We start from the raw sequence: 12,430 nt of genomic DNA on the forward strand, positions 1-12,430 counted from the left end.
TTACAACACAGCAGTGTGATGCAGGCAAAATGGCAAAACAGCAAGGCTCTGCTATCATCACAGCCCCCCTTCCCCTGCCCTCTCCCTATAAACTAATGGGCTGTATTAAAGTAGAGGAGTTTCTGAGCAATCAGATTAAAAAAAAAAGTGGCATGAGCCAGGAAAGTCACAAACCTTCATCAAATATTTGTCACCCTTTAGATTCTATAAACTAGTACTCAAATCACAGATATTAAAAAAAAAAAAAAAAAAAAAGATAAGTGTTTTTCAAAGATCTTCCACCACAAATACTTGTCACAGCCGCCTGTGGTGGAGTGACAGCCCCTCTCGACACCAGAGCCATAAGAAATGACAAATGTGAGACAGGGTTTCAGAGAGAGCCCTGGGGTAGGGAGACCTCAGCGCCTGCACACTGGGGAAAAGCTTTGACAAGAACAGAAGCAGCAGGAAGGAACCAGGATGGCTCCTGGCAGAGGAAGGCACTGTCACATCAGCAGGAAGGAGGGGCAGTGACCAGGAGAATGCTTGCCTACTCCATTTAGCAGCGTTTTAATGCCAAAGGGCTTTTAACAAAACCCCTCTTCAAGACATTTAAGGCCGCTAGGATGTCACAGGATGAGAAGGAGGATCCTTTAATGCATTAATAAATAGAGGGATATAAAAACCCAAAACCCACAAGGCTAGGAATAAGCCTTAGTTTTTCAACAGAGAGGGAACCTGGCCAGGGATCTGTACTGCCCACTGTAGTCATAAGTGGCCTAAAAAGTAATTAAAAAGCAAGATGAAGTTTTTAGGTGAGAGAATTCAGAATAGTGAAAACTGGAGATTTTACACATGTATATGTACAGAGAGAGAGATTTTACATATAGCTTATATGTTAATAGGTATATATGATATATATTACATATCTAATATATTATAGACTGTGTCTAGAGAAGCCAAAATATCATAGAATCACAGAATATGCTGATTTGGAAGGGAACCCAAGGATCATTGAGTCTGACTCCTAGCCCTGCACAGGACCATCCTCAAGAGTCACACCATGTGCCTGACAGTATATATCTTATTTTTAACATATATATATACACACAGGACTATATAGATAATGGCCACTCCCTTTGCTATAATTTTTCCCTGGATACCAGGCTCCAGGGCAGTTGTGGAGGGAGGCACCCAGCAATACCCAACACAGCCCAGCAGGATGCAGGGCTCCATGGGGCAACGACAGCACAGGCACCTTAGCAGCAAGTTAAGTACATTCCTTCAGAGCAAACCAAGTGCCAAACCAAGTGCCTGGGCTCCCCTACAGTTCCAGAAACCAAACCCTCCTGTTCTCCCCTAAGGCAGCACACTGAGCCGTGCAGCATCAGCCCACCTCCACCCCAGCCAGGAGAGGACAGTCACTGTCTGACAGTTCCCAAGGAGCCCCCCCAAGGGCAGGGTGTGTTTTCAGTCGCTATTGAGACCTGAGATATTGCAGCAATTGGTACCGTGGAGTTTAAAAACGTTAAGTGTTTCAATTTATTTGCTTATTAGCTAAAGTTCAGGCTCTCCTCCATTACTTGAACAAACTGACTGAGCACTTCAATTGATCTTAAAGTATCTATTGGCCCTTGTTAGCTACTGGTACTCATTAGGATACACACATACAGCCAGGAATCTTGTTATGAAATAATTATCAACAGCAGAATGCTCCCAGGTTTGCAGCAGAGCACACAGACAGATCAAGTGGCTTCCAGTTCAAGGGGACAGTTCTGCCTTTCCTAAGCTTTTAGTGCTTACAAAAAGAAGAAGCAGGGCCTGACTGGACCTCTCTTAGGCTACTGGGATGCAAGCTTTGTGCTCAAGACATCTACACAACTGAATTAGGTCAAGGACACCAACAACCCCCAACTCAAAGTAATACCAGCATTTGTTTTTTGATATATTAACACATCTCTAGTGTGAGAAGACATTTCACATACCTATAAGGCAGCACAAAACAGCTCTCCATCTGCTCAGCCTGGAAAGTCCAGCACCATGACCTCTCTCTCCCAGGAGCTCTGCAGAAAAAGAGTTGTTTTCCTTTTATCAGTGTGTCTGAGCTGATTTGAAATACCCAGCAGCTGAGAGCTCCCAGCTAAATGCCTAAAGCAGAGCTGCAAAACATTTTTCTGGGCTAGAAAAAAGGAGAGAACCAGAGTCAAAATGTTTTCTTGTGAAGGCTCTGGCTATAACAGGTCAGGGGTGGCAGCAGGTATATCCTGAGCATGGCTATCACTCAAAAAAGCTGAAAGCCAGTTTCCTCAGGAGTACTTTTCCCCATCCACCATCATAAGAAAAATGGTCACTTCAGATTTCAAAAGTCTCCAGACTCAGCCTTGACCTTCTCTCAATTCCAGAGCCCACTGTCCTGTTATATCAGTGGTCTCTTTATTCCCTCAGATGAACTGAGTGCCCCCAGGCCCTGCACTAATCAGCACAAACCTGCCTTTTCCACCACATCTCCAAGGTGCTGCCTGCCTATCCCGGACATCAACATGCCATCCACATCCCAGACCCCAAACACCCACCCCAGCACGGTCACTCCTCAACCAGAGTCCAGCATCCTGGACACAACACAGCCTGGGATCTTCTGGATGAATTCAGATCCATGTGGAAGAGCTTTCCCTTTAACCCAGCCCTTAGCCCAGGGTAAGAAGTCTGCAATTCTTCTGCAGTCTCAAGGGCTGGATAAACACTAGAGAAGAATTAAGCATTTCTCTTTAATTTTATGTGCTTACCCTCTCTTTCCCCCACGTATACTTGAGCACTCCCAGCATTGCTTGGCCTCAGGATGCATTCAGGAGAAGGCTTTAGGTGCTCATTAATTAATGTTTAATTTGTGTGGGCCTCTGCTTACAATTCTTATGCAAATCGTTATCAAATTGTGTTCTGTTTTCAGCTGAGCCAAATCTAAGCCCTAAAAAGCTAAAAGAGGAAAGACAAATTGAGGAGTGTATGTGCAGGTAATAAAGCTTTTCTTGTCCTCAGAGGCTCTGCAGTAACCTTGGGTCATGTGTACTACAATCATAAATTTAGAGGAGAGATAAAGAGTGCTGTAATGGTTGAGTCTTGCAGAATGTGCAAGTTAAGAGATGCTGTTGGAAGGAAACTACTGATAAGCACTCACTGATGTGTTGGTTATTAATGTGATGTTTTTATATAAATGCTTCTTTCTCTAGAAATACGATAGATTTTTACCAGAGGAGAAAATAAGAGCTTTTTCCATATAATTTAATCATTGTGTATGTTGCCTGGTATTAACACAGCATTTGACAAAGCCACGTCTAGTTTGATCTGTTTTTAATTTGTGCTCTTTATTACAGTTTGTTGTAGCTGCCTAATTAAAATTTGTCAGGGAAGTAATCAGCCTTATTTCCGCAGTGAGATCAGTTTAATAAGAAGGTAATTTTGCAATTTGTTTTAATTTATTAATTAGGCAAACCCATATAAAATCCACATAGTGGCATATAAACCCAGGGAAGCTGTGACACCAGCTGCTGTGCCCAAGGAAAAAGGGACCTGTGGACATTCTGCCCCCCATGTGGTTTTTGCCCCTGCCAGCTTCAGAGAAGCAAACTGTCATATAATGCTTAATCTGGATGTCTCTGCTAGTGCATGTTTTCTACCAACAAACCCCAAAAGAGCATTACGTGGGGATGGAGGCAGAATAACTGAATCAAGAGAAATTCACCAGCAAATGTGGGAAATGGATCCACATCTGTACACAGGCTTCCTCAACAGCCCCACGTGTCAAAGTAAACAAATTTCATGCTCCTGGGAAAGCTAATCAAAGAAATAGTGGGAAGCCTGTCTGGGCCAGTGCTGGAGGAGGAGGAAGGGTCTCAGGGCTGGGTTGTAGATCTTTCTGCTTGTCCCCACTGTAACAATACTTGGGCTATTCCTAGTGCTAGCCAGCTTCATTGTCCAAACTCAAGCAGAGACCCAGCATACACCAATTTATCCAGGCTGAGTTGTCTAACCTTAGGTGCCTTTCCACAGAGCTTTTCAGTTTGTAACATTAATGCTTGACAAGGCTCCCAGTAATCACATGTGGCAAGGCAAGACTCACCAAAGATCGCCTACCGTGATGTTTGTTCTTTGCTCTGGTAGTGCAGGAGCGACCAGAGGCCAACAAGCTGCTGTGTGCAGAAGGTTGCGAGAGTGGAAGAGCTTCTGGTATCCTGTATGTCATTTATTGGTCATCTCAGCACAAGCAGGGTTTTGATTTTGCTCACTGGTGAGCTGCTGCTTCCATTTGGGCTGCTGGTTTTTCTGGAGGGCTAGAAACATGCTCACTTGAGGAGCTGCTTCCCTCCACCCGAGAGGTCACGCCCCTCTCACTGATTTCAGTATCAGCTTCCCAGGAACATGTTTGTGTTTCTCTGCACACCAAGATCCAGAAGACAGCAACAAAGAAAGTAGGGTCATGGCAAGGGGAATAAAAGGAAAAGGAAATCACAAACGGAAATTGGTCCCTTTGGTTCCAGGGGTCACACTGCAGGTGTCAGAAATGTGAAGGTGCCAACCAGCCCTGCAAGGGGCTGCAGCTCGTGCTGCTGTCAAGTGAGGAGCCATCACCTGAGGGACATCTTGGGCATTGGAGTCCCTCCCTGCCCAGAAGCCCTTGGTGCTCCAGGTCCTCTTTGAGACTCAGTGGCTCTTTAGCAAGCCATTACACATTCATTCTCTATAAACCCCAGTTTGCATTTTGGCCCAAAGGAACCAAGCACTGCCTGTGATCCTCTGCAGATCTTCTCCAAATTGGCCTTTCTGGAACCTTTGAATAGGAGGAATGGTCATCGAGGCAATACACTAGATATGTACAACCAGCCTCTGCTATGGACACCTGGCACTGGGCTTAGGCTGACCCCATGAGTTTCCTTATGTTTATTTTGGGGCATCATGGTTTCAGCTCCTCTATGTGTGCTGGGTGCTGGGATTGACTCTTTTTGTGGCTATGCATAGCACAAACTTCTACAATAACAATGAATAAAAGATCAGTCCCATGGCTCCAAATCTATCTAAGTTTAATGGCTGTTTTGCACAATTGGGGATTAGAGAGACAGCCTGATTTATCTGGTAACTGAAAATCATTTGCTGTTTACCTTTGCTGGATGAGCCTCAGATAGAGGGCTATAAACACACTGGGGTAAGGGAACAGCAGATGAGCAAAGTGAGGAGAGGAGACACAGCTTCACTGGAAACCTTGTAAACCACTGACAGCAAAAGTCAATGCAGGATTAAAAGCTATCAGTTCAGAAAGCCATAAACCAGCATCTCTTCTACAGCTATCTTCCCTGACGGAGCTTGAAACAAGGGGATTTTATTTTTTACGGGAGGCATTTCAGAGTGCTCCTTTGAGGCTCACAAACTATCACACTTTGGAGAGAACATAATTCTGGGACAAAGCTTTTCATCTGCTCCGTTTGAGCGTCCTAGGGGGACGCCCCGCGTAACATCTTTCTGAGTCATTCCAACACTCCAGAACAAGGTTTTCCTACCATGCAGCCACAATTAACTTCTTCCTCAGTAGGCTATGATGTAAACCTCCACCTCTCTCTGCAAAGAGATCTGCTGCAGTAACCTCTGGAAGGGTTGTAGCTGCTGAGAAGCTTTCATGGGCTAGGACACATGGCAGTCCTGGGATGGGGTGTGCATCACACACAGGCTTGCAAGGTGTATGCAAGTTTTATTTTACATGAAAAAGTAACATGACACTTACTTTGAGGGAGGAGGAGACACAAAATGTCTCCCAGACTGCAAGGTTTCCTCAGCACCTGGACTCTGGTGCCCCAGACATGAGGTCTTACTGAAGGTTCAGGAACAGCAAGGCAGTTGAAGAGTGCATTTCTCTTTCCTGAAAGTTTTATGAAAAATTGTACATACTGTGCGTGTGGTCCTGGGCTCCCAGCAGAAAGTTCAACATGCAAAACCCTGCCCCGACTCACCTGCTCAAAGTCAGTGGACTGGGCTGTGAAAGCTCTCCTGCAATCTGTGAGAGCTCCTGGGAGATTAGACCAAAGCCAGATATTCAAAACATTTCAAGTCCAGGAGGCCAAAAATTTAGTCCAGATACAAAGTAAGAAGTCATGGGGAGAAGCTGTAGATGTGCTAATTGAAGTGTGAGAATGAACATGCCTTCCTGAGCTGATATTTGGAAATTGAATCTGAAGATCTGAGGCTGAAACTGTCTCTGAACCCCCTTTCTCATCTGGAAGTCATCTAAAAGCTCATGTAGCTGCAGAGATGATTTAGACTTTTCAGAACAGAACTTTAAGCTTAGATCCAAGGTCTGCAGAACCTCCCAGGGTGGCTACTCACACCTGAACACTGTCACTACACAAATCCCAACCCAACCCCACCCAAAGCCCATGGAGGTCAGGTTTTGATTAGCTACTCTTCATACCACCTTCTCTTCTGGGGGTATCAGATATTGATATAATGTTCCCACTTGCTGAGGCAGAGGAGCCTGCAGCTTTCATTAATTCAGTTGCTGCTCAACTCCTTGGCACTTGTGTGGGCTCTGCTCTGAGAAATCAATGATGAACTCCCATTGCTTCCAATAGGAGTAAGTTAGCAACAAAATAAAGCACGTCAGTAGCCTTTCAAGCAATTTCTCAGCCAGTTCCTTGAGGATGCAGCCAGACATGCTGTCTACACCAGATCAGCTTCAAAGCTGATCGCTGAGAGTGCTCAGAGCAGTCACAAATAGTCTGAGATAATAAAAGAGCATCTTCCATAGCTGAGCTGCAAACTTCTGCCTACTCTGAACTATAAGGTGCTGGGGCTCTTCAAGGTCCATCCTTCTGCTTTTGAGCATCAGGACTGATGCAGATCAAGCCTTGCACATCCCATTCACATGCCTCAGAAACTGTTGCAGAAACCATCACAGTGCTTCTTGGCTTTTGCATGAGGAGCCCAGTGCAGGCTGGCATCCAGTTCCAGCTCTGCTACATGTGCTCAGCAAGGCACTTGGTTTTTCTGTGCCTCTGTTTCCTTCCCTAACATTTGAATATCTTTGCTATTGAGTTGTCCAGGAATTGCTTCTCACTTTGAATTTTCACTGTGCTTAGCACAAGGGGCTTTTGATCCAAGCCAAGGATTCAGGATGTTGCTCACAATACACTGCATTGGGTTGCATACAGTGAGATGACAGAGCGAATTGGTCTGAAAAAAGGCTTTTAAGTCATTAATTCAAATCGTGTAAGATTTAGAAACATTTCAGCAATAACAGAAACTGTGTTAGGGCCCTAAGAATTTTAAAGAACTCTTTCCTAATTGGCTTCACAATATTGTTCATGTCAGTCTTTTTTTGTAACAGAATGATATCAGGAAACCGATGCCTTCTGAGTCACCAGTAGCTCCCAAATAATCTTTTCAGGGCTGGACTGTGTTTTCTTTGCTTTAATAATAGGAAAGTTGCCTAGAGATCAAGTTCAGTCTATCTTTCTACCCCAGAAAAGGAGCATCCACTGATATTTTAAGCATTCACTCGTCTTCTACCTGGCCAAAACCCAAGGGGATCGGGGGAGACACTGAGCAACACCAGGGACACATTATCAAATGTGAAATTGTGATACCAGCATGGATCATGCCACCAGATTAAGTGCCCATTTTGATCTGGGGTGCTTGGTCAAGGTGGGTCCTCAGAGGACACATTCCTAGAAGAGAGGTTTGCCCTCCTCATCCAACCCTGTGCTCCCATATCCCATCACTGGGAAGTGTGATGGGCACCCCACGGGAGCAGTCATCCTCACAGCATGGGGCCACCAGTCTCTCAGTGGGGACGTATAGGAAGGACATCTCCATTTGCCACAGGTTTGATGCTGCCTATTCTTGCAACTCACCATCATAGCAAGGAGCTTTGCTAATACCAGGTTTTATTTGTAAGAGGACCAGTTGAGAATGTTTAGCCTCCAGACCAGGCCGTGTCCTAGCTGAGCTCCAAATCCAGCACCTTACCTGCTGAGCTTCAAGCCCCACCTCATCCATTTGCATTTCTTCCTTCAGCCCCATCACAAACCGCAGAGACACAGACCTTCCCTCTCCAAACAACTCCTGTTGCAACGTGTGTCTTTCCTTTGCATCAAAATCCATTACAAAATATCCTCTTAGCTTCTGGAAACACTAAGAGCCTTTTTATGTCAAGGAGTTAAATCTCGTTACTCAGCTGGCATTAATTTCCCTCTTTTAACACCAAAGCGTTTGATCCCCTCCTGTTAAAAATTCATGCACCAAAGCTAAATCATTCTTGTCTTCTCCTTTCCAGCCAAGGAAGAAGAAAAAAATTAAAAAGGGCTGCAATGGTTTGCTGGCTCTCTTGCTCATCTTGGGAGAGGCTTGTTACATCCTTAGAGAGGCTCTTCTGTTCCTCAGGCATGAGACTGTTTTTTATGCCCCAAAAGGATGTCACAGTGGGCTAAATGTTGGCTCTTAGACAGGACCTTGTAGGTACAAATCAACCCAAAGATTAGGATGATGAGCATTTAATACTACGGCTCTGGTCCTAAACCAAGCCCATGGCTGGGTAGCCAATACCACTCAGCTCCAGTACAAACAATTTACTGGCCACCCTTTTGCTCCACAGTCCCTGGTCTGGACCACTTCTTATGTGGTTTCTGCTTTTCACAGTTTCCCAAATCAGCAGACTCAACTGTCTGGCATGTTTGAGCCAGCCCTTTGGTCACACAAGCAAGGTGCTGCCAAAGATGCATTGCAAATGCTGGACTTGAAATTCTTCTATTGTGATCTCTCACTGAAGAGGTCAGCTGGAGGAGGAAAAAAGTATAAATAAATGCTCCCTTCAGCAGGGTTAATGGTGGGGTGGAAACCCCACAGGCTGAAGTCAGTGTTTACCTAAGGCTGTAACACGTTTTGTGGCCACTGCCAATTGTGAAACTCATCCCTGGTAACAACACCCTGCTCAGTGCTGAAGCACCCTGGGGTAACTGGGAGAGCCTGGGGGAGCTGGGCAGGCCTGACCCAAGGGAGATGGGGCTGCACATTTTTGCTGTTGTGTCCCCATCATCTCCCCACAATAGTGTGGGAGAGAATGGAAAAGTCTGGGAGAGCATGGGCTGCCTTTCCCTGGCATGAAACTGGGCTGGGGGCTGCACCAGGTATTAACTGGAAGTCAGGCAGCACACTCCCCCAAGGCACCAACACAGCAGACACAGAGCCCTGAGCACCAACTTTTCACTCCCTGGACTGTTTCTAGAGAGGAGTAAGTTCAGCCAGCTTTGGACCAGACTTTATTCCATTTAAAAGGGACCAGCACAAGGTATCCAGGCACACGCTGTATCTGTGTGTAATTCACTCATGCCTTCCTTATAAAGTGCCAAGATATTTCTTCTTTTAAAGCACAGATCATTTTGTGGTTTTCACGTTTTTGATCTCCTGCAGGAGGTCAGACATAAGAGTGAGCATGACTAATGTCATCATGAAATCTTCAAAATCAATTTTGTTCTCTGGCTCCTCATCCAAGTCAGAAATTATCTCCTGGTATTTTGGTTTGTTTTCTTGGCCCTATGTAGGATTTTAAATGAAAAAAAAAATAAATTAAGCATAAAGTTACTTTTTTATTGCCACCCACTCTCCCAAACCCTCTCACCTGTATGAAGTGCCAAAACTGGGTTTGCAGCAAGCTCTTGGTTTCAGCTCTGCTGAGCTTGCCCTCAGTGTCAGCATTGTTGTTATACACCAAAGCCACTGTAGCAAAAGCTTTTTCAAGGTCTGAGCCTTTTCCTAGAGCTGAAGGGAGGAAAAGTTATCAGTCTACCCAAAAACATGGCATTTGAGATGTAATTGAAAGCTATCTGTCAGAACCATCCTGGGTGGGTGGAAATCTGTGTAGTTTCACTAAAGTTAATGAGACTGAAAGTGTTTATACCCACAAAGGACGTGGCCCAGATTTTATTTGGAGTGGGGCAGCAACATGCCTCCTGTCCTACAGAATCACACCCTGAAGGAAGCTTTTCTTTGGAGCTAGAGCAGTAACACAGGGCAATGTCTGAGACCCTTCTGGTCTGCCCTGACCCTGGGCACCCAGCAAGGACCTGCCATGCCATGGGGACAGGTCATGCTGGCTAACCAGGTGCATTTGGACTCCCAGGGGCCTGCATCATGGAAAACATGACCCATCTGGGAAGCCTGGCTGCACAGAAATGTCCGTGTCTGAGCACCAGTGCTGCATTTCAGCATTATGGTATACTTGGGATTTTGGCTGGATTCATTGCCCCCGCTCCTGAGCTGCATCCTAGAGACTGCACACTCATCCCTCCTTTGGAATCAGGTACCACAGACAATTTGGGTTGTGATTTTTAACAAAAAGGCAGGAGAGAAGTGATCAATCAGGAGCACATTGCACAGGGACACGAGACCCTCTTGTCTTGCCCCAGCTGAAGGTCTGCAGGGCCTCCACAGTTCTGTGACAGTACCAGAATTTTCTGCATGTGGGCTGTGGAAGACCTGAACCCCCAAGAGGTGATAAATGGGTCCCCTTACCTTTTATTGATGCCAGCTGCTTGGCTATGGGTATGCTGCTAGCAAGAGAGAAGAGAGGCACAGTTATCACCCAGTGAATTGTGTGAGGTGTACAGTTTCTCTGTGAGTGAGCTTGCTCATTTCTGTTGCATTTAGTCCCCCACAGGAACTCAGGGCTTCCCAAGAGAGACTGGCTTTCCTTCACAATGGAAAGTGGCCTCTGCAAGCAGCACAGAACATCACACAGCTTCTAATCCCTCACCTAAGCAAGTAGCCTGGAGTTGTTACTAAAGCTGCTTATTAATTAATTTTAAGAGAATGACCTTTTAATATACTTCATATAATTTCTTCAGAATAATGAAAGAGGCCCAGGAAGTTTCTCAGTTTTAAGCCCACCTCCAGGAAAGTACAGAGGGGTCCGTCATCCCCTCCTCATCAATGCTCTGAGTTTGGAGCAGACACTTGGCTTTTATTCCCAGCAGGACTCCCATCTGGGAGAAGCACACCCTTGCTTCCTGTTAAAAACCTAGAGCCTGCTTACCTTTTGCTAAAGTGCTGAAACTAATTACAGAGCAGCCAGCACAGAGCAGAGAGGTTTGGCTTGTGATAGAGACAAACACATCCAGATAATGAGTTTCAAGACAAATGGCAGATCACCAAGATGACAGAACAAAGCAATGACTTACCCCTTGGGCATGCCTGCAGCAGACAAAGGGCTTTTTTTGGTGGAAGCAGGAGCTGGCTGATTGACTGAGCGCTGCTCCGTGCTGGGAATGCTTGCTCTGCAGCCACACATCTCGAGACCAGGGTGTTTATGATCTCCAAGCAACTCGAGTAATAGCAAACAGGTGGATTCAAGCTCTGCCCTGTGGCAGCAACCTGCCTGCAGCCATGCCTGTCAATAATGTAATCACTACCCGGCTAAATACACCAGTCTACAGCAGCCCCTGCTGGGCTGGCAAGTAATGTGGCTGGTATTTTACATGAGAATTTGACAGAAACAAACCAAACTAATGGAGCCTGGATCCTCTTAGACCTGTAGGGATGTAACTTTGCATCAAGACTAAGACACTGAATTCATTCAGTTATACACATTATAATTTTAATGAGGAACTTGCCTGGCGTGGGCTAATGTAACTTGTCCCAGGCTATAAAGCCAGTTGTTCCTATAACAGTCAGAAACCAAGTGTTTCCCAATTCCTAACCCAGAGTTTATCCTAGGTGAGCACACTCCTGCTCTAACACATTCTATTCCATTGTCACAGTGCAAAGAGGAGATCCATTCTGCTTCCAAACTGCTTCCAAAGCAGCATCCAGCACGGAGCCTCTGCAGATAGTGCCTGCTTCCAAAAGCAGCACAGAGCCATATGGCAGAGCAGTCGCACATTAGAGGAACTGGAAGGGCTCCGATGAACTTTGTTATTTATTGGCATGGATATCGCTATTAGAAAACACACAGCTTGTCACGCTGCCTATCTCCGTGCATGGTCTCCTTTCTGCAGATCCTTTGCCTAGAGGTGTCTAGACAGGATAACTTCAACCTGGAAGATCAAGCAGCCGTTTTAATCCCAGGGTGGTCTTTTAATAGGTAGTGACTTCAACTACCTCATCCAGCTCATCATTCCTGGTGAAAGGATACAATACTGATGTTAAAACTATCCAGGATGAGACTTTATGTAACAGGACACACAAAGGAGACTGCAACAGATGGCCTAGAGAATTAAAATGTTTTCCTCATTTAGTAGAAGCTAAATTACTGAAGGCTAATGAATAAGGATGTTCACCACCTTACTGTTCCTGGATTTTAATTATCTTTAAAAGCATGGGAAAAGAGAACCTTTAATTTTCCATCTAAGAGTGTCATTACTCAAACAATTCAGAGCCTTTTGCTGAGAGGTTTAAGCTGTCTTAGATCTCTAGTGAA

At 45.3% G+C, this 12,430-nt stretch overlaps 1 protein-coding gene across 1 annotated transcript; it reads right to left on the bottom strand.

Moving 5' to 3' along the window:
* Positions 1 to 9,390: 9,390 nt before the first annotated feature.
* SNTN (sentan, cilia apical structure protein) lies at positions 9,391 to 11,396 on the bottom strand. Its single transcript, XM_050313073.1, has 4 exons — positions 11,193 to 11,396; positions 10,528 to 10,562; positions 9,635 to 9,774; positions 9,391 to 9,549 (listed from the first exon to the last, which is right to left on the bottom strand). Exons 1-4 carry the CDS (start codon positions 11,300 to 11,302, stop codon positions 9,391 to 9,393), a joined length of 444 nt encoding a protein of 147 aa, XP_050169030.1. The 5' UTR covers positions 11,303 to 11,396.
* Between the last annotated feature and the right edge of the window lie 1,034 nt (positions 11,397 to 12,430).

Source organism: Myiozetetes cayanensis, unplaced genomic scaffold (assembly GCF_022539395.1).
Source record: "Myiozetetes cayanensis isolate MyiCay16 unplaced genomic scaffold, myiCay2020 scf18, whole genome shotgun sequence".
Taxonomy (NCBI): Eukaryota; Metazoa; Chordata; class Aves; order Passeriformes; family Tyrannidae; genus Myiozetetes; species Myiozetetes cayanensis.